The sequence below is a fragment of the Pisolithus orientalis genome, assembly GCF_024613125.1.
Source record: "Pisolithus orientalis strain OTSU chromosome Unknown F5J12scaffold_64, whole genome shotgun sequence".
In the NCBI taxonomy this organism is placed as follows: Eukaryota; Fungi; Basidiomycota; class Agaricomycetes; order Boletales; family Pisolithaceae; genus Pisolithus; species Pisolithus orientalis.
In genome coordinates this window covers 11,046-33,610 of record NW_026260845.1, presented here as the reverse complement: position 1 = coordinate 33,610, position 22,565 = coordinate 11,046, and the positions used below count along the sequence as shown (strand labels likewise).

Here is a 22,565-nt window from a genome sequence, read left to right as displayed (position 1 = left end):
ATCATCGCTAACAATTGACTTTCTCTGAAAAATGTTCAGGCAGCAGTTACAATCACATGCAGCTTACTTCCTCACCATTTTCTGTCTGGCTTCCATGTGTTTTGGGTAGACACTCCTCTCATCTTCATCTTCATCATTGTCATCTTCATCATTGTCTTCATCCCTCTCCATCTAAATGACACAGAGTGAGCTTGAGATAGTAGATGTTTGTTCACCTACCTTTCTCTGTGTACCTGGAGCATGTTTGCTGTGCCTGTTACTGGCACCAGCATTGTCTGCATACATTTCCTTGGATTCGGACTGGGAGTTGTCTCTCTTTCTCTAAGTGACATGTAGTTAGTTTGTGATAGTAGAATGCACATTTGCCTACCTTTTTCTGTGTATCTGAAGTATGTTTGATGTGCCTGTTATTGCCAGCATTGCCTGTGTCCATTTCCTCGGACTCAGACTCGGAATCAGACTCAGACTTGGACTTGGACCTCTTTCTCTAAGTGACACAAAGTGAGTTCATAATAGTAGAACGTGCATGCCTACCTTTTTATGTGTACCCAAAGTACATTTGATGTGCCTGTTATTGCTGGCATCGTCTGTGTCCACTTCCTCAGACTCAGACTCAGACTTGTCCCTCTTTCTCTGAATGACATGGAGTGAGTTCATGATAGTAGAACACACATGCCTACCTTTTTCTGTGTACCCAAAGTATGTTTAATGCGCCTGTTAGCACCAGCATCATCTGTGCCCACTTCCTCCTCATCTTCGTCATTAGACTCTTCTCTCTTCCTCTAAATGTACCAGAGAATCAACTCAAGATCAAAATATAGATAAAAGTAACTGCTAACCCTTGCCTTGGCATTCTGTTTTTGCCTTTGTTCAGATGTTGACCAGTTTTTCAATACCTGGGCAATTAAAGCACATGCACCCCAGCCTCCCTCACACCGCATGAGGATTTCTGATTCTGCTTGGGCCTAATGATGTGAATCTTGGTTATTAGTGGCCATATGCACTTAGAATGCACTCCCTTACCCTCTGAATGACTTTCTCGACAAGGAGCTTGTCACTTTGGTGAGAAAGCAAATGACTTGTATCCAGGCTCAGCGAAATGGGCGACAGATGTCAGCCAACAGTTTCATGAGCAGGTTGAAGAGGTTTCAGTGCATGAGCACCAGCTCACAGAAATGGGCAACAGATGTAGGCCAACTGTTTCAATGAGCTGAGAAATCATGAACACTCACTCCATGATATGGGTGACAGATGTTGGCCAATGGTATCACAAGTAAGGTTCAGTGAAACAGGTGACAGATGTCGGCCAGCAGTTTCAATGATCCTGCAGAGTTAGTATTAGAAGCTGCCAAGATTTGAACATGTGTGACGTACTGTGGTCAGTTACGTTGTGTAGACCTGTTTTCACATCAACAACAATTTTCTTGTTGCAAGTTAGCATGTCACATGTCAACATTTCGTTAAGGAACTATCCATGGCCAGAACAAGGCAGAATGCCAAGAAAACCACATCCAGTATTGTGCCACGAGTGCAAATCATTTGCACTGCTCGTGCCACCCCCATCTGACATGCATCTGTGCAGTCCACCTCAAAAGGCTTCAACACTGAGTTCATTGACATCTGTTCCATCCTCTCAGGGACAGTCCCCTCTGGCTGAGGAGTGGCATAACCAGGTATGTACTATAGGTCCATCCTCCTATCACCACTAACACGATAAGTAGTATTGCTACCTTTGCCACAATGGAGCTAAATACTTATTCGAGTGCTATTCCTGCCCTCACATCATGTACGACCCCTGCTTAGGATTAGCGCAGTGGCTCACAGACAAGGCCCATGCCGAGGACATAGACTTCCAGTGTCCTGGTTGCCACAAACTCGAAGAGGGTGGTGCGAAGTGCAAAGAGCTACATCCATACTTTGTGAGTTATTCATCATTCACAATCTGAATAGAGCTGACGTGGGTCCAAGCCATTCACACACACAGTACTTGGGAAGAGAATTCCCATGTTGGATAAGCCAGTCATCATCTCGGGGATTTGTGAAAGGGCATCTAAGTCTCAAGTGTGTGCTGAGTCCACCCTTATTCTTGAGCTTGTCTACACAGGAGTGGAAATTCAAGGTTTGTTGCCATCACTCCTCAACACAACCATTGAGGAATATCACACAAGCAACTCCCTTCTGTATCAAAAAATAATCTTCAATTTTGGTATGGATCGAAAGTTTAGTCAGTGGAGTATGAGGATCAAAAAACTGGGTGAAAAGTTGGGCACATACGCCTTCAAGCGCAAGATCATATTTGTTACTGTTCATAGCGAAGTCACCCACAGTGACCTGTTTGCAGGGAAGGGCGAGAGTGGTGAGGATGTTGCAATGGAGGTTGGCGAGGTACATGACTGACATGAGGAGGTTAATCTCTCTCATCCATTTCAGTTCATGAAATGCCTGTTCACTTCTCCCCTGCAAAACATGGTCTATGGTTCTACACTGTTTATGTTGACTTGTGGCCCTGTGGTTTCCTTTGAACAATCATTAGTGGCATTGAAGCAATCTATTGCACAGTCAGTTATTAATGATTGATCTATAAAGAACCTTACTAACTGTTGCCAAGACTCTGGCCAGAGTATATGGTCGCATTCACTGCCAAGGATTTCCTCAATGTGGTTGTCAAAATTTTCATCATGTTGTATGGCGTCGAAGTCTTGATTGAAGGACATGCTCTGGAGAATGTTATCCATGACCTACTCGATGTCTCACTCGAACTTTGGATGCACACTGATGTGATGCTCTTTCATCTTTCAGGCCTAGGATTGCCAAGGGCGCCATGGTTACTTAGCCCTGCCCCACTCACTGCTGCCCCTCTCCTCACCATATACAGGTACTCATGGTACCACAGCCATCAGCGCCCATGGGGCACATCTCTATCCATGGGGTGCCTGAAATGTGGTGCCATCCATCCATGGGCACGATTGAAGCTGGACCCTCATCCACCGAGTGGTTATCACCCAAAGACTCAAGTGTCCACGTGCTGCAAGTGTGCCTTTGAAGTGCGTACTCAGCCTCTACCAGTTGAATACAATGTGCTCCATGGTGACCCTACATCTGGGTGGCTCAAATACACTGTTTGCACTGCAGTGCCACTGTGATTTCGTGCATTTGTCTGTCATTTATATGCTTGATACTTCCAAAGTAATGTAATACTGCATCTGCATGCAATCTCACTTTATTGGTTTGACAACTTGGTGTGAGTAAACAAGGTGACAATGTCATGTACTAAATATCAGTGCCAGTAAACTTCGAGTACTGAAAGTCAGTGCCAACAAACTTGGGGCACTGGTTTTCAGTGTTGCAAAATATGTGGTACTGGGAATCAGTGCCAGCAACTGAAATTTAGTGCTCCAAAAAATGCACACTGAAAATCAGTCCTGCAAAGATGACGCTGAAAAGAAGTGCCCACTAGATCAGTGCCAGTGGTACTGATTTGAGCAAAATCAGTACCACTGGCACTGATATTCAGTGTGTTTGCTTCCCACAGTGCAGGGGGTTAATCCCATAATCACAAAATCAGGAGTTATAATGAGGCTTACTGACTGATTTCAATTTTCATTTCTGCTTCACCCAGGTGCTTGTGGCATGTATGAATATTGGCAAGTTGTTCATCAACAAACTGACAGAAATCAGACCCATTGAAATCTGCAAGATGGATTTGCTAGGTATGTGGTCAGAGTTTGTGATGATATGGAGCACCAAAATACTCACCAACCATGCAATGTGTCCCCACATCTCATCTGTGATCTCCATGCCACGGGGGGCAATATCACTCAGTACTGTGTAAATATCTTTCTTGTTTTTCCAGTGGATGGTCAACTAATAATAGACCAGATCAGATCAGATATGCCTTTTATAGATTCACCATGTGCTAACCTTTTTATAATCTGGTTTCTGTGGTATATCAACACTGTGCTGACCTCTGTGGCAAAGAGACGAGAAGATATGGCTGGCTGAACATCAAGGGGGATCTTGTAAATCTTGGGATTGAGTTGGATGTGCCACTGTGAAGTGTATCAGTAAGTTCATACTTCCCAGATCAAGTTCTGATACTGACAAGGGCTTGCTCAAGAACCCCATCTTTGTAGTTAGATATTCTAGGATTGAGCAGCATAACCTTCAACTTTCCAGAGACGTTTTCCTGTTGGTGCTGGTTAGTTTGACTCAGATATTATTTCATATGTACTGACTTTGAATGCCAGAGATGAGATATAATCATGCACAGCTAGTTCCTGTCATGTGGTCTCATTTCTCACCATCATGGCCATCACTGTTATCAGTGTCTTCTGCATTGGGAGCTATGATAGGTTAGTTTGCTGTTGCCTTGCTTTTTGGGTCATATCACTGTGTGCTAACCTTGCTATGCTCAATGATCATGTTACATTGCTCAACAGGTACCCCAAGATCAGTGCAAACTTCCTGTGTGAAGTCTCTAAGTTGACATTTTGATTTTGTTGGGGTGGACCATTCATCAAGTTCAAGCAGTTCCTGGTTGCAATGCCCAAGTGTTGAGCTGACTGAGAGGAATTCCATCGAGCATGATCACTCACACCTGTGACATGGCATCAATAACTGTTGTGATCCATGGGAGGTTGATGTGTTGAGGACTTCCCCATTGCTTGGTGAGTCTGTAGTATGTTGCTCATGTTATCACAATGGGGATGAATGCAGGTTGGTTGCTTGTTCTTGGCATTCCCTTTCCAGCCAGAGATGGTCATTGATTTTGTCCATGATGCTTGGCATGGTTGCCTGTGGTTGCACAGGGGAGTGTTGACAATTCCAGAATTTGAATGACAGTGTTGTGGGCACTCTGACAAAGTTTTGGTGGCCAAGTCACACTTTCCTCTCCACAATGTCATTAATTGCTCTCTACAAAATAAAGAATCATATATTGGAAAATATGATTGTATGAAGATCCAAGTGGTTTGACTGCCATGTCAAATCATCCACAGTATTTTTTTTCTTTCATGCTGGAACACCACTGTTGCCATCTTCAGCATCATTTTCAGCCCACTTTCATTTCACTGATGTTTTTGATAACACATTTTGTGCCTGCACAGTGTCTTGAATTTGCTGGATCTCATGTGCTGTGGGGAGTGGCTTGCCTTGGCTAATCCAACATGTTAGTGCTTTTGACTGGTTCCACATCAAGTCTGTACCTCTGAAGGTGTGCTTGAAGTCAACCAATAAGTTCAACCTTCTTTCCTCCAATGGTGAGATTGTTCATCTTGCAGAAATATTTCAGCACATCATTTGTTGCATTTTCACTGGTGAAATATCAGTCACAAATGTCTCACAATGGCAAAACTCACATTGACTCAGGTGAAGCTTGAACCACCTGTTTTTTTGCCCTTGGCTTTCTGTGGTCCTGCTGGGATGTTGCACAACAGTGTACTTGTGGATGTCACAGCAGGAGTGGCCTCTTGGATTTGATGTGGCACAAGTTCAGGTGGAGTATTTTTTTCTGGCACAGATGCATCACCAAAAAGGCCTTGTAATGTTTCAACAAAATCCCCATCATCTTGAAGTTGCTCTATTATTGTTGTCAACATTACCATAGTCTCAGAATGCATTACAGAACCATCTGATGGATCCCTTGCATGTGCCTTGATTGCAGAGATAATGAGTTCCTTGGTGGCTTCTGTCTGTACACCCTTTGTGCATTGGATTTCTGCCACAGCCTCCTGTTGCACCTGTCTTTTAACATCATCATCTGGATAAAGAATTGAGGGTAAGAGTCTGGGAGGAAGGGCCTTATGAATGTACTTCGCATTGTGGAGAGCATGAGTATTCACAATGAAATGATTTTCATCCACATGGGCCATGACACTGCACTTTTTCCCTGTGAGTTTCTGTTCTTGTCTGACCACCTCTTGACCTGTGGCCTGACATTTCCCCTGAAAACAATCATGTTGGAGGTTCACAGAACAAATTATGTCCCAAAAGGTTTCATTATTCAAGGATAATAAATAGGACATTGTGATACTACTCACCACTGGAGGCAGGACCACAAAGGTGTCTGTTTTGGTTAATGTTGGCAGGTCAAGTATCTTATGTTTGAATGAATTGAGTTCAAACAATTGAACTGCAACATATACTATGGGTGACATATCACCAGCCACCTCCTGTTCTGGTGTGGCATTGACTACCTCACAAATGCACCCAAACGCTGGGGGTGAAAAAGGTCCCTACCACTGTCATGTAAAGTGATATATACCAATTAAGAGCTGGAAACTCACTGATTCAGGTTGCATGCTGACCAACCTTGATTAGATCACCTGAAAATGCAACAATGGCAGCACAACAGGTGAAATTACATGCTGCACTGATGGTGGGGTGACCAACAGTCCCAGAAAGGGTTTCTGTCCACTGTAGTGGCTGAATACTGCAACTGCACATAATGTGATTGGCACGACTGTATGGTATGGTGGTTCCTACAGGTCTCATCAGTGTTTGTCTAAATGAAGAAAGACAAACATGCCAGGGCACTTTGAGGTTTCTGTTGGAAGACCCACAAGGGCAGCAAGACATGGCTGACTCAGAATGTGATTAAGGACTTTGGGGCTTGCCTGCAGCCATTGGCCAGTCTGCCCATCTGACCAAAAGCCCCCAGTTACAACATGTTTGACAGAGTCCATACTTGTAAATGATTGGGCAATGTCATGGCTGGGTGCAAGGTGATTACTATAAATTGAACTGAAATGGAAAACACCATTAAATGATTCATAATGCTCTGTTGAAAAGAGCACTGCTGGGCCAAAGTGCCAGATGTACATTGGCAAGTGGACAAGAAAGTGGAATTTTGGCTTTGAAATAAGGATGCTTTGGCTGCACTTGCATGTCATGTGAAGAAAATCTTGAATACACAATGACAGCTCGTTCTGAGGCAGCATGTTGTCACTATCAATGCTTTTAGTCTACAAAAATCCTCATACTGTGTAAGCATCAAGATCCTCAATATCAGTTTGCCAAGCAAGTACCATAAGCCTTCTGGCAACAAGCCATGCCTAAAGGAGGTCATGAGGAACCAGATCAAAAATGAGAAATGACATGACCTGCACAAGAGTCTTAAAGTGTTTGCCACTCAGGGCACCTTTGTAGTGACACATATACTCTGACTGTATGCTAGGAATGTTCAGTCCAGCTATAGCCACAGAACCAAGATGAATTTGAAATAGGGTGACTTTTTCTCTTTCTCAAGGTACCAGACTGTTTGAGCCCAATAATACTTCATGATGCTGAGAAGAATTATGTGTAGTATTTCTGTCAGTGTATCTTTGTGAATGTCAACACATATGTTGCAGCATGAAACCTGATACTATCATGCCAAGAAACATGGTCCATACCTGGCATATTTAACAGAGGATTCATCACAGCACCACCAGATGATGTGTGGATCTTCTTCAGTTCCTCTGTTAAGTTGGTAAGGGCATCACTGGGGGAAAGAGGCAATCTATCCACTGATCCTTTCCAAAGCTGCTGGCCAAGTTTGACAAGGTGTTTGATGATTGGCTGGGCAATCATATCCTTGATGCCACTCCCTGTTACTGCATCATTGAGGGCACTGGCTATGTTTGGTTCAAGTGCCATCATAAGTTGCTGAAAGACATGTTCAGCAGTCACATTGCTATTCCACAAGACACCTTCCTAAATGAAGCTATATATGAGTGCAAAAAATGTGGCATGTGGTGTTAACCAACCTGCAAAATTTGTGAAAACCCAATTTCAGAGTGCTTGTGTTTGTGTGTTCTGCCAACTTTGCATGTTTGACAAAAATAATTGGAATTTAAGCCAGCAGAACTGCTAAGATCCACTTGCATAGTATTATCACCTGCAAAGAAAAGTGCAAAAGGTTGTAACAATACTTCTTCCTTCAATTGGCAGTCCCAGCTTGCAACAGGCTCATCAAATGCTTTTCTAGAAACCAGAACATGAGCAACAGTCATGGAGATAAGAAGCACATACTCAATAGCCTTGTGAACTCCCTGCATGATCTCTAGTGGAGTCACATTCAGTGATGTTGCCACAAACTGCACATGGAAATCTTGATTCAGTTTCTCATGAGACAGAGCACCATTTGACATGTAGCATGAGAAGTGTTTGTTCCATTGTTTCAATTTGTTGCCAGAGACATCATCAATGAAGACAATAATGGGAACAGAATACACCAGACAATCACCAGCAATCTCACGGAGGGGATGTGGCATTTGCTTTGCATAGGACTGAGAACATGCTAGACCATACAGCATTACATGTTCCTAAATATCAGGAGTATTCAACTTACAAGCAAAAGCAGGGGAAACACTGGAGTTCTTCTCTACAATAGATGGGTAATTTTCCACAAATGATGAAACTGGCAACTGTGTCAACGTCTCCTCTTTCACAATAAAACCATGCTAGGAAATGTAAGTTTAAGGCATGAGCAACAAGAGTATAATTGACATACCAGTGTATCATTGACTGGATGTCCTATTGCAACCATTTCACCACCAGAGGTAACCCACCTCTTTGGCAAGAACCAAGAACCACCAGTACATTTTACAAGTTCATTAACATAGTACATCATCCTACAAGATTGAACATTTGCTGTCAGAAGGTTGTCTGAAACCTCCAAAACCATCTTGTCACCATGCTAAACTTGATGGGACTGAGTTCCTAGATCCTCTGGATAGAACATCATGCCACCCTGAGAAACAGGGTTGGCTATGTCCTATGATTGTCAGTGATTAGACATTCATCAACAGGAATCCATTACCTTTGCAATTGCATCACCAATTTCATTGAGATACCAAATATTCCCATCACCTGTGGCCTGCTGCTCTGGTGGTGTTTGAACCTGCTCAGATATAGATGCATGGACCTGATGGTGTGGGACACTACCTCCAGGTAGCATGTGATTAGGGGGAAAGCTGTAGGGTAATCCCTAGGCTCAACCCAAAGGGTGCTGAGTAGGAAGGAGACATAGAATTTGATGGTAGAGTTGATCAGGAAGTTGAATGTAGGGTGTGGAATTTAATTCCGCAGTGTTGTAGATGAATTGAGTCCAAATAGACTTGTTTATGAAATTCTGAGTGATGATCTTGGCATGAGGAAGTAATTCCAAGTGACTCATGAGACACAAAGATGAGACACAGATATGTGGGGGACAAAAAAGACACAGTAGACACAGATTGATGCTAGAAATGCAGATGACACAGTAGACACAGAGGATGCAGCAGACACTTTGAACACTTAGACACATGAATGACTTGGATAGTGACTCCAAAAGATGGGTGGTATTTTTCCATCACTGAGGCAGAATTATATAGTACATGGAGAGTAAGGTACTAATCAGGATAATGTGGGGCAGGTGAAGTAAAAATTCCAAAAAATAAAGGGAGACATGACAGATGTCAACACACTACAGAATCATGTGAAAACAAACTGAAAAGCAGTAACTGAGAGAAACAAAAGGGAAAGACAGGTATCTTTCAACAGAAAAAGCATACTGTGTACCATAGAGTAGTGTATGTGAAGGATAGAGGCTGTAGATGCAAAGGGGTTCTTGCATTGTGGAGAAAGATTCATGGGAAAGGAATGAGAGGGGTAACCAGAGTTTATTACTGATGATCTGCATGATATCCCAGCTACATGGTGAGGTGAAGGATGAGGCAACATGACTGCAGAGTTCCAGATAGATGTATGTCAGGTTGATGTTGACATGGAATTCTGGGACAATGACTGGTGTGTGTTATTGATGGACAGGGGAGCTCTGAAGGTTTGATGGGCAAGGCAGCACACAAGGCTGATGCAATAATTCTGAAGATGACAGATGTGGAACTCTGATAGGGGTTGACTTTGGTAACAGTGGAATTTTGGTGTTGGCATCCCTATTTTGGCCTCAGGGAGTATACCACTCCCTACACCTCCCAGGGTCTTCGAATGCTGACTGTCCTTGGTCAGAGGTCATCGAGTTGTGACAGAAGGGTGGTGGAGATCTGGCAGGTGATGTAAACAAAGATGGCTCATGTTCAGCCACATGCCTTGTGAGCAAAAACACTGCACATGGATAACATGTCAGCAACAGCCCTGTGGAAAAAAGCTTGCCCAGAAACTGTCTCATTGTCAGATTTATCCTTGTTACCCCACCATCCCACTCTTAGATTCTCACTTCCTTTGCCAATCACCATGCAAGCTTACTCTGTCAATGATGTACCCCCTGTGTTCAGCATGAGGGACCAGGCAACCATGGTGCTCACTGCAGCTCTAGGGCATGTCTGGGACCTGATCAAGGCAGCACCACAGCCAGAGGAGAGTTTGGAGACCATCTATGTGTGGGTAGAGGACTGGGACAAGACATGGGTGCATAAACCTTCCATGGTAGTGTGTTGCACTTTGATGGAGTTCTACAGGCCAGCATTTGCTCATGGTGGAGATACATCAATGACAATGGAATTTCTGTACCAAAGGTTTGTGATGAGTGCATGTGTGACTACACTGAGGAATCTGTGATGTGCCAAAACCTTCTAGTCCCAGGTGCAATTGCCATCACTGACCTCCAGTGCCCAGTGGAGCAGAGATGGATCCATATCGATGACATCTTCAAAGACTACCAGGAGAGGGTAGAGTTGAGGGCACAGCTCAAGGCAGAGAGGTTGACAAGAGATCCTTCTATGCACATGCACAGACAGGCAGCAATGGCAATTGGTGAAGGTCAAGGCTGTGTGCCCAGTGACACTGGAGCAGGGGAGTCTTCAAGGGGGACTGGAGGACAAGGGAGGCAACAGACAGATAGTACAGGCAAGGGGAAGTGTAAGGAAAAGGTACACCCTACCCTCCAGGAGACTCCAAGTGCAATGGCCAATGTTCAGAAAAACTCTGCAGGCCACAGACAAAGTTGACAAGCTGGAGAATGATGAAGGTGACTGCCCACCTAACCCAGACCCATCAAAAACTGGTGCTCTGGCACCTGAAGCCAACCTTCCATGCAGGGAGTGTGCAAATGTAGATGCAGAGTGCAAAGGGCTACCTGGGGAGTCATGTGAGCAATGCAGGCAGGCTAAACAGAAGTGCAGCTGGTCACTCAGAGTGGGTAGGAAGGTGAGTACAAGCTGATTGTGACATGAAGAACAAGGGCACTGAACCGTAACACAGTGCAAGAATGCTGGTAGTGGAGAGACAGCTACTGGGCTGTCACACAAATGGACCAAGTCAGTGACAGTGACAACCAAAACTCCAGCAACAACTGGGCTGAAACTTTGAATCCCTGCTTGCAAACCACCCCCTAGGCAAAACTCTGAACTGACTCCCAGGCACCCAACATCTTGTGCTAGTCCCCCTTCAACCTCAAACATGCCTCCCCCTCCCACACCTTGACCACCTCTTTTCCTTCCATCAGCAACCCCTGCACCTCAACCTCACCCTGAGCCAACTCCACCACCTATGGACAATCTGGGAGACCTTGGCGATGGTAGACTCTTTGGTAGACTGACCAGATTATTCGACAATCCACCTGCACCTGGTGTCAGTGTGCAGGACCTGTCCGAAGTTCCCCCAGTCAAAGAAACTCCACTGGTTGCAAACCCAGGTGATATGACTATGTGTGAGGCTCTTGCTGAGTGCATTTGACTTCTGGAGAACAGGGCAGATGACGAAGAGTTAGAGCTGACCCAGATCCATCAGATGCTGGGGCTGTTGGCTACATGAGTAGAGCGGCAGATCAGTGCAGTTCAGGGGTGATGTGAGGAGCTGAAGTGGGTGAAGGATCAGCTCAAGGATATGTAAGTATGTGTACAGTAGTGTAAACAGACTGTGGAATTGTTCTAGATGTGTCTTTGGGTATTTTGAACAGAATTATCATTAAGTAAGGAGCAGGAAAAGAGAACAAATTGGCAAGAGACAAGAGATGAGAGAGAGATGAATGGAATTTTTATTTTATTTTATTTTATTTTTTTAATAGATGACTGTTTTCTTGTGAGCGGAGATGGTTTTGCTTTATATGAGACGAAGACAGATATATATAAGTGGAAAGAAAGACAGAAAAGGAGAGAGAACAGAAAAGAAACAAAAAGGGTAGAGAGAGATATGCTACTCATCTGACTCATCCACAGGGACACCAGTGAGTGTGGGGTCTGGTAGTGAATTGTCTTCCAGGCAATCTAAGTCATGTGTGGAAATTCCAGGCAACTGTGTGACTTCTATATGAGAGGTGTTCCACAGGAAATAGGGGTAAAGACAGAAGGTGGCAAAACAGAATTTGGACACAGCACCATCCAATTCTGCCAGGATGTATGAGCCTCCTTTGATGCAACAGATGATGATGATCAGGCCTAAGTACCATGGTTTGGTCTTGCAATCAAGCTCTTGCTTGATATGTGAATTCCACACAAGGATGAGTGACCCTGGTTCAAAGTTGAAGTCTTTGATTGTATGTTCAAAGCAAGTGACAAAATCTTTGACAGAGACAAAGTGAGATTTAAGCACTAGATTGTGAATGCAGGTGAGGTCTTCTGGATTTTTCTGAAGTTGATGAGCACAGTGAGTGATGAGTTCTGTCATTGAGAAAAATTCTGCCTCGAAAGGGGCTAAGAATGTTGCCTTGGCAAGGTCAAAAGGGAGTCTAGGTTCGATGCTGTGAGCCATGTAGAATGGAGAAGACCCAGTTGCCTTGTGAATCGTAACCGTCTCTGCCCAGAATACTGCAGGAGCAACTTCTGACCACTTTGACACCTCTCCTCCACAACTTTTCACCAATGCCTCCCTCACATCAAAATGCTGTCGCTCAACAACTCCATTAGCTTGTGAGTCATAGGGGGAGATATGTATGTGGCAAATTCCAAAGGTCTTGGAAAGCCAGTTGAGGGCAAGGATGTAGGGTCTGCCATTATCTGTAACAATCTCTGTGACTGCACCCCAGTGGCACAAGATCTGTTTGAGGATGAATTTTCCAATGGATTTACCAGTTTCTATGTGAAGCATAGCCCACTCTGGATAGCTAGTGAGTGAACAGCAAGCTTGGGTGATGTAGCAAAACCCATTTGACTTCAGCATTAAGAATGTGTCCATGTATGCTTTGTAGAATAGGGGTTCTGGGATGGTGACAACTGGCAGAATATGTACACAATCCAAATGGCAGATTTGGCATTCATGACATGACATGACATACCAGCAGACATCCTGCTCTAACATAGGCCACCAGAAATGAGTCAGCAAATTCATGCAGGTTGAGAAGATACCCTTGTACCCTGGCTTGTCATGAGCCTGATGAAGAATTCCAAGGCATTTGTGTGGGGAAACTACTAGTTGGTGATGTCCTTGAGGCTCTTTTCTCCACAGCTCTCCTCCTTTAATGAAATACTGCATGGCAAGATGTACTAGGCTCTCCAATTCCCCTTCCTCCAATCCTTCTAGCATCTTCTTCATCTCCAAAAACTCCATCACCACTTTTTACCTCTCCTCTCTCTGGATTGCTTTCTCTGATCGCAGAATTTCCATTTCATAGTTATGTGGTGAAGATTGTTCAGAGAGGAAAATGCCTAGACTCTGTGGTATGGCAGAGGGTGAGTCTGACAGGGTACTCAGAATTTCTGAAGGGTAAGGCTGAGACTTGAAATGGGCCTCCCTATGATTCAAGAGTTTGACAGTGAAAGCTCTGCACTCATCTATCCAATCCTTGTAGTCCCCTTCCCCATCCTCATCTTCTTCTGCTTTGGGCCTCCTTGACAGTCCATCTGGCACTGCATGTTTGTGTGCTGGGATGTGTATGAGCTTGAAGTTGAATAGAAGGATTCTGGCAACCCAGTGATTGATGGTTGCATTGGGCTGTAAATTGGGATTGTTAATCATCCCCTTGATATACCATGTGTCAACCTTGACAACCAAATTCCACACACCAAAGATGTGTAGTCTGACATCATGTAAGGCATGGAAAAGACCAAAGAGCTCAAGTTTAGCTTGGCTGTAGTGGTACTTGTGGTCATTGAGAGTTATCAAGCTGAACCTCACAGGGTAACATTTTTCATCTTCCCCCTCCTGCATGAGGAGATATCCTACAGCAATATTTGAAGTGTCAACCACTAGAATGACCTTCCTTTTGGAATTGTAGTTGATAGTACATAGCATGGGGGACAAGATGATAGCCTGGCATAGATATTCCATGGCTTCTCTGTGTTTGTTGCAGAATTTGAAGGGGATGTCTTTCTTGGTCAGCTCAATAAGAGGATGTGCATGTTTAGCAAAGTCTTTGATAAAGATCCTGCAATACAAGCAAAGACCTAAAAATTCATGCACTTCAGTAACATTTGTGCAGTAGGGCCAGTCTTTAAGGTGCTGTTCACCCTGCAAATGCAAAGTCCAAGTTTTCAACTTCAGCTTCGGTTAAGAGGGTCATGTGATGTGAACTATCATATGCATCCACCTGAGGTACACAACCATTGTCACCCAGTTACTGCAATCATTGAATGTCTGGCTCATCTGTGGGATCAACCTGCTCATTGCACTCACATGGCCTTACAATCAATCCTCTAGACCTGCAGAACCCCCTGCCTCCCCCCAGGACTTGCAAGAAAGCTGCAGTATGGACAACAGAGGAGGAAGGCATGTTACTGGATTTCTTGGCCTCTCATCTTTCACAGGCTGGCGATTGGAACTTTAAGAAGGCTACGTGGAATGCCACAGCAGCCCACATGGCTCATAATTATCCACTTGGTCTGGATAATGGCAATAAGACAGCTGAATCATGTGAGCAGAAGTTCAAGGTGGTAAGTTGTTGTATCATTCTTTTTTTTGCCTTGGTAACAATTATCCAGCTTAAAAAATCCTACTATGCCATTGCTGATCTTAAATTGGTGGCCTCTGGCTTTGCTTATGATGATGAGCACAGTGTGATGGTCTTGCTGGACAACACTGATCTGTGGGATCAGTATGTAAAGGTAATGTAGTTTTTTTTCTTGTCAGATCATCCACTAACATCTAGTCAGGTGCACAAAGACATGAAGCTGTTTTGCAATTCCAGGTTCCCCCACTTTGCCAGTGTAGAGCTCCTTCTCCCCTTGCATGGCCAAGGTCAGTTTATCTGACCAGCCACATGCCACTACTGTGCCTTCTACAACCATGACCTCTGCCTTTGATACTCCTGCCTCTACTGCACCCCCCACCACTTGAACTATTCCTACCCCCCCTCCCTCCCTCTCCCTCCTTGACACTGACACACACTCTCAATGCTCACCATCATGAGGACACACAGTCCACAGATCCAAACTTCATCCCCCCTTCCACACCATCAAGTTTTTTGTTGCATGTGTCAGCCAGGTCATTGTCATCATCAGCCATCACCAGCATCAGTCGCAGAAAAAGGAAAGCTGAGTCTGTTGCAATGTCTGAAGGCAGATCGAAGTGCCTCTTGGCCCCCATCAGCCAAAGCATGTGCTGAAGAAGATTGCAGTTCATTCATTGCCACCATCACCTCCAGGCTCAATAACTTCATGCATGCAATCACTGCCCCATTGCCCCTGCCACCCATTACCAATCCCCTCATTGACACTGCCATGGACTACATCAACAACATGCCACAGCTCTTGACAGACAATCGGATCAACATTGGCAACTACTTCCTCAGCATGTCCCCAGATGAAGTGAATATTTTCCTCAAGCATCAGGAGCCATTGAAGCAGATTTGGGTGCAGCATTGGCTGATGAAGTACTGGGATGGGCAGAGATAGGTGTCTGCTTTGTTTTTTTTTTACAATATACAAATGTACCCCCCCCCCCCCTGCATATCTTTTCAAGTCCCCCCCCCCCTTCATACAAATATGTACATAATAAAATGTACATGACTATGACTAGCTTTCTATTGACAATGGAAGTCATTTTTCTACATGAGTGTGAAACAATTGTAAGAACATATATTTGTACATCATGAAATCTGAATGTTCAGGCTCAGAGAAGGCCCCTAATTGTAAGCTGGTGCTGATAGTCAATCCACATCTCCTCTGCAATGTTGTCACACCTATTATCAGCCCTTCTCCTCTCTGCAGCATCTGCTGGACCATCACCAAGGCTTCCAATACCACCATCCTCTCCTATGTTCATAGCAAGTTCAGGGTCAAAGAACTCTTCTGGATCATAACACCATATGAAATTGTAGGAGGGCACAGAGAGCAGCAGGTACTTGAGTTTGGGTGTGGATGCTATATTCAGGGGGAATTTGAAGAATCCTCCACCTGCATTTTATAACACCAAATATCCATTCAATGGCATTTCTAAGTCCAGCATGGCAAAGGTTGAATAACTCCTCTCAGTTTTGAGGTCTATAAAATAGAAGTTACAGGTACACTGAGCAGGATGGAATAGCAACTTACCTTAATCCAGCCTGGTGCCATTCTTTCAGATGGTAATGAACACCTCAATAGGGAACCAGAAGTGCATCACAGGTCCCAAACCCTGCATCTGCAAGAAGGTACTTCCCAGGTGGCATCTGCAAGTCATTCCTGTGTGCATCATGCCACATGGTTGCATCTGCAGTTGACCCATCAAAGCCAGTGAGGGCATATGTGAAGAAGAAGTCAAAATCACAGATGAAGAGACAGTTTTGAGATAGGTAGCCCTTCCAGTTCCTCATGTAAGCCTGGTCCTCAGTAGCAGTGAATGCTTGAATATGAGTGCCATCAACTGCACCAATACAATCCTGGAAAAATCAGAAGTGTGGGTCACTAGTGATCATAGTTGATATGGGAGTGTTGTTGGTGGGGAATTGCACTTGGGATGCATAGAATTGTCCCCCAGAAAAGAAAGCCAACATTGCTTTGAAATATCTAAAAAATTGTGAGAAAAATATCAGACAGTCAAATGAACTCCCTACCTAGTGATGGTCCCTGGTGAGTGTTGGAACCTCTCAGCAACATGCCAGGATGACAACCCAGTAACACAGGTGTAGAGGAATATCCCAAGTTGTTCCTCCATAGAAATTCCATTGCAAGAAGGCACAAAACCATGATGGGTGAGCACCTGCATCAGGTGATCAAAAACCCCATGGCTGATGCCAAGGCAAGTCTGTATCCTGTCTGGATGACCATTCAGGAGCTCTAGCATCCACCCCTCACCAGTCAGGATTGAGGTATGGTAGGGGATTGGTTCTGAGTCAGAATGAAAAAGGAGGTCATAGAGGCATAGCACCTGGATCATCACTGCTACTACAAGTGCAGCAAGACAGCAACAATGATGGTGCTGGAGCTGCTGTGCTTCAAGATCCATAGCAGAGTTGTTTGATCTGTTATCACAATGTTATCTATTGAACTACAAGTTGTGTTGTTGTATTATATAATTATCACATGACTACATTACTGAACCAGAAGCCCAAAACTTGGACTTCACATTCGCATGGGTGTGCACAGCTTATATAATCATCATGTGACTACATTGCTGAAGTCAAAGTTGAAAACTTTGACTTTGACTTTGGAGAGTGAACAGTGCCTAATCTTTTGGACTTTAGCTTTGTCTGGAATTCTCCCCTCAGATGACACCTTATGCCCAACCACTATGATAGATGGTGCAGCAATGACACATTTCTTTGCTGAGATGGTAGCTCCTGTGTGACACAGATGATGTAAGATGTGGTTGACATTCTGCAGATGTTCCCAGATGAAATGTCTGATCCTGGGGTTTTGTACAATTGTCTGGTAGGTACCATTGGAATTTTGGTAATGATATTTGGGGCCCTTGATCAGGCAGTTAGTTGATGAACAGGATGGTAACTTCCAGAATTTCATCCTTCAATATCCAACAGATGTCTCCATGGAAAATCTGGACAGCATTTGTGTAGCCCATATGTAGCTTAGTGAGTCATAGAGTTCCAATAGGGGTTTGGAAAGTGGTAAGGTCATGGTATTCATCATGGATGGTGCAATGATTGTATCTGACCATAAGATCTAAAATTCTGTAGACAGAATGGCAGGTGAAAGCTTCTGCAATTGAGTCAATGAAAGGGGGAATGGCTGAATCCTGTATAGATACTGTGTTTACAGGTTGTAAGTCATGGACAAGATGGAGAGATTTTCTGTCCTTCTTGACTATGCAGAAGCATTTCAAGTGATAAGATGAAGTAGATGGCTTGTAGACACCTGCAGAAATCTTTTCTTTGATTATGTTGATGATGTCGCAAAAATGGCTGGGGGTATGGGGATATTCTGCTTGACCCAAGGCTTGTGGGCTAGCATAGGTATCTTCAAGGGTGGAAACATATCTTCTCAAAAGGTTCCTCTTTCTGAGGCATCCCAAGCTGAAGGTGGCCTCATGTGTCTTGACCAGCCATCATACCAGATTTAACTCCACAGGCAAGAGGAACTTTGAAGGGTCCAGATCAAGCTCATCAGCTCTTTCCTGGGTAAACCTGGAACCTGGCATTGTTACACTTGACTGAAGTCAAGATGTAGGGAGAGCTCAAATGCAGACTATGGTTTCTACTGAGCAAATGGCTGCAGTAACCTCTGTAAATGACAGAGGATTTTGGGCAATGCTGGTAAGAGTGGTCCTGGTTAGGGACACTGAGGGCAAAGTTCTGAGAATGCTGCATATGATTGAGCAGCTCAAGTCTGGGTTTCCAGGACTTGAGCCAACAGGCTAAATAATGTACAAGAAATGGACCATGAGGCATCCATATGTAATGAGGTAACTACACCATTGGTTGAGCAATGGCGACATACATTCTACACATGTAACAAGAGGATAACACCAGTGGTGGAAGTAAGGAGCCATCAGATCAACAAGAAGACAGCTCAAAAAGGAAAGATAGTCCAATGGATTGAACACAAGGTAAATGTAAAGAGAAAAAGGGGAAACAAGGGTGAAATGTAACATTACCCCCCTGTTAAGCCTTTGAAGTCTCTGACTTCAACTTACTCTCTGTAAGGTTCTCTGGTCATATTGCTGATGTTGGAGTCATCAAAGTCGAAATTGTTATCATATAAATTCATCATCCTCACTCCCGATGAGGGTACAATTGTCTACCACTCCTGGAGTGGAGAGTCTTTCTTGTAAGGCGCAACAGGGGTGCAATGACAGGCATTGGGCCTGAGTATGACCAGGGTGAGTGACATGACAAAGGGGACATTCATAGAGCCCACAGTTGATGTGGACATGCCTAAGTTAGGTGACAGACATAACATGCTTGGTGATAACATGGATTGGAAGGGGTGAGAGGACAATCAGCCTCAGTCATAGCATTCAAAACAGGGGATGGAGGTAGTTGGGCAAGAGTCTTGATAATGTTCAGAGTGTAGTCAAGTTCAGCTCTGGAGACACCGAAAGCAGTCTCAGGGTCTACTTCAGATGGAGAGTCATGAGACTTGCAAGGTTGTGGGTTAATGCCTGACAAACAACAGGCATGAGGACAATCAGCTCTTCTAAGAGAGTGAAGACAAGTGGGAGGAATGGGAGGATGAATGGTGATGATGCTGGAGGAGAGGATGACACAAAGGAAACCAGGAGGAGAGGTTGCAGTCAAAGGTCTTCTAGACCCAGGAGGGGGAGGAGCAATTAATGTCAGATACTGATGGATGTTGTAAATAAGATTGGCTCCTCCTAAGACATCAAAAAGTCGAAGAAGCAGGGGAACTTGTTCATAAGCAATTTCATTGAGGATGGTTTGGGTGGGGGACAGAAGAGGGTTCTGCTGATTTACATATCTGGATAATTCTTCAAGCCTAAGGGCTTGGATGGTAGGTGTGGTAAACAAGGTCAAGAGGAGAGTTCTTGTCAACCTCATGACAGATGGTGCTGACAATGGTGGGGTTGGCAATGAAGAGTCAGTAAGAGGCGATCATTTGATTGCTGGCAGGCTGTCATTGCTGACAAGTGAATGGAGTGTGACAGTGGGAGGGTTCACAAGGGTAAGTGTAATGATGAGGGGGCATTTCGACAGAGAGTCTTCTGACAGTACAAGTAGTCCATCAAGTGGGTTGTTTCTGAGGGGGAACATCTTTGGGGAATCATTTCTTATATGCAGAGAGCATGTTGTCTGCATGTTCTAGGTGTGTTTCTTTCTGCCACAAGTTTTTGGAAGAAGGGTAACCCTTCCACCTGATTAAGAAGGCATGCCCTCAGCTGGACCTTTTATGACTGACTATTGCCTCTACTTCATACTCTTCTTCTTCATCAATCAAATCAGGGGGTGGAGCCAGGAAGTTTGGTCCATGGACATCATTTTTGCAATAGGGTGATAAGAGAGAAGCATGGAAGATGTTATGTATCTTCCATTGTGTGGGAACCACAAGGTGGTAGGTGATTGGAGATAAGACCTCAGAAATGACAAAGGGTCCTTCTCATTTAGGAGCAAGCTTTCTGTTTTTGTAGGAACATTTTAAGTTCTGGGCTTCAAGCCAGACTTTATCTCCTTTCTGGAATGGGGAGAAGGGTCATGACAAGTGGTTCTTCATTACATTTCTGGCTAGATCATGTGCTGCTAGGGCTTCTTCTCTAGCCTTTTGGAGTTCCTTGAGTCTGGACTTGGCAGTGGGAAGGTGGGTTTCTGCAATAAGGGATGGGAGCAGTTTTGGTTCATATCCATACATGAGGTAGAAGGGAGACTGATGAGTGATGGAATGAGGTTGGTGGTTGTGCATGAACTCCACCATGGGAAGATTGACCACCCATGAGGTGGGGTTGTTCTGGCAAAAGATTTGGAGATAGGTTTCTACCTCTTGGTTAACATGTTCCATTTCCCCATCAGTTTGAGGATGATATGCTGTTGACAGGGCAAGGGAATACCCAAGGAGGGAAGCAAGTTCTTTGCAAAAGCAGAGGCAAACTGGAGTCCTCTATTGGAAATAATTTTGTTGTACAGCCCAAAGCAGGAGTAGACTTTCTTGAAGAAGAGGGCTGCTGATGTCAGCAGCAGAGGCAGTTTTCTTCATAGGTGTTAAAATTACCCCCTTTGTAAGCCCATGGTCTACCATGACCAAGAGAGAGTCATAACCCTTGGAAAGGGGGAGGTCAGTGACCAGATTGCAAGAGATCTGTTGGAAGGGGCAAGTTGAGGTCAAGGGGATGGGTGTAAGGGGTGGTGTCATCAGGTGGGTAGTTAACTTTATTTTGCTGGCATGTAGCACAGCTGTCAACATATTTCTGGACAAAGGAAGCAAGGCCAGGCCACCAGAACTCAGACAAGATGAGCTGGTGGGTTGTCAGGACAGCAGGGTGTCCAGCAGAAGGGTGGTCATGGTGATTGGACACCACAGTTTGGTGAAGAGAGGGATCATCCAGGATATAAACCCAGTCTTTATAGAGTAAAACTCTGTTATCAAAGCACCAATCAGAGAGATGGGACTTGAATGGGAGTGGCATATTGACATTTTCTATGGCATGAAGTGCTGTCTGGACCACAGGGTCTTTCATGGAAGAAGTGGTCACCTTTTTGGTGAGGTTTGTGTCGATGAGGTTGACAAATAATGTCTGGGGAAGGAGGGTAACTCCTTTGTTGTCTTCATCATCATTGGGAACATGGTTGGGTTGGCATGATAATGCATCAGGAGTGGCCAGGTCTTTGCCTGGGACATGTTCAAGTTGCAGATCGAAGTCTGCAAGGTCAAGTAGCCAGCATGCCTGGTGACAGTTCAAGTTCTGGGGTGCTTTAAAGTAGGTCAAGTTCTTGTGGTCAGTGAACACCTTGACCAGAAACAGTGATCCATGGAGATAATGTCTCCAAGCCTTCAGACCTTGAATAACTCCTAGTAACTCTCTATCATAGATGTTGTAATTCCTTTCAGCAGGGTTAAATGACTGGGAGAGGAAGGTGCAAGGTTGCCACTGCCCATTTGAATTTTCCTGGAGGAGAACACCTCCAGTCACGTACTTGGATGCATCAGTGGCTATAGTGAATGGTTGGGAGGTGTCAGGTATATGGAGGGTCAGTAGTTGTGCCATGAAGATTTGTTTCAAAATGTCAAAGGCAGTTTGGCACTTTTTTTACCATTCCCAAGTGACTGCTTTCTTGGCAAGGTCTATCAGAGGTTGGGCAATATCTGAATAGTATGGGATGAATCTTCTATAGAAGTTTGCAAATCCTAAAAAGGACCATACATCTTTGACTTTCTTCGGGACTGGCCATTCCATGATACCTTGAACCTTGATGGGGTCCATGGCAATGGTATGTTCTTTGATGATCATCCCAAGGTATTCAACCTTGGTTAGATCAAAGTGACACTTCTCTAATTTAAGAGGAAGTGACAACTCTTTCATTCATTCAAGAACTTGGTGAGTTCTTCGTTTATTTTCTTTGGGGTCAGTAGAGAAGATAAGGAGATCATCTATATAGATGATCAACCATCCTTCAGCAATCATGTCTTGGAACAAGTCATTCATAAAGCATTGGAAGGTGGCAGGGGAGTTACACAGCCCAAAGAACATGACAGTTGGTTTGAAAAGCCCTGTGTGTGATAAACATGGCTTTCCACTGGTCACCTTCTTTGATACAGACATTGTTATAGCCTGATTGTACATCCATTTTTGTAAAGACAGATGCTCCATTAAGTTTATTGATGAGATCTGAA

General features: G+C 44.3%; 4 protein-coding genes across 4 annotated transcripts; 2 read left to right on the top strand and 2 right to left on the bottom strand.

Annotated features, from left to right (window-relative positions):
- Positions 1–1,595: 1,595 nt before the first annotated feature.
- F5J12DRAFT_968956 (uncharacterized protein) lies at positions 1,596–3,043 on the top strand (the record flags this gene model as incomplete). The annotated part of the gene is made up of 6 exons (XM_051750047.1): positions 1,596–1,673; positions 1,722–1,919; positions 1,969–2,385; positions 2,431–2,558; positions 2,609–2,726; positions 2,876–3,043. Coding segments are annotated over 6 exons (1,107 nt in total), but the record flags the coding sequence as incomplete, so codon positions are not given.
- Positions 3,044–5,771: 2,728 nt separating this feature from the next.
- F5J12DRAFT_700323 (uncharacterized protein) lies at positions 5,772–5,984 on the bottom strand (the record flags this gene model as incomplete). The annotated part of the gene is made up of 1 exon (XM_051740494.1): positions 5,772–5,984. A coding segment is annotated over one exon (213 nt), but the record flags the coding sequence as incomplete, so codon positions are not given.
- A 990-nt stretch (positions 5,985–6,974) lies between these two features.
- On the bottom strand, positions 6,975–8,252 carry F5J12DRAFT_907657 (uncharacterized protein; the record flags this gene model as incomplete). Its single annotated transcript, XM_051748962.1, has 6 exons — positions 6,975–7,052; positions 7,074–7,170; positions 7,230–7,320; positions 7,392–7,692; positions 7,746–7,962; positions 8,011–8,252. The coding sequence occupies 6 exons, from the start codon at positions 8,250–8,252 to the stop codon at positions 6,975–6,977; spliced, it is 1,026 nt and encodes a 341-aa protein (XP_051594962.1).
- Positions 8,253–9,700: 1,448 nt separating this feature from the next.
- F5J12DRAFT_786696 (uncharacterized protein) lies at positions 9,701–11,286 on the top strand (the record flags this gene model as incomplete). The annotated part of the gene is made up of 7 exons (XM_051743499.1): positions 9,701–9,768; positions 9,790–9,802; positions 9,874–9,989; positions 10,188–10,407; positions 10,437–10,847; positions 10,909–11,124; positions 11,179–11,286. 7 exons carry the CDS (start codon positions 9,701–9,703, stop codon positions 11,284–11,286), a joined length of 1,152 nt encoding a protein of 383 aa, XP_051594961.1.
- Positions 11,287–22,565: the final 11,279 nt, after the last annotated feature.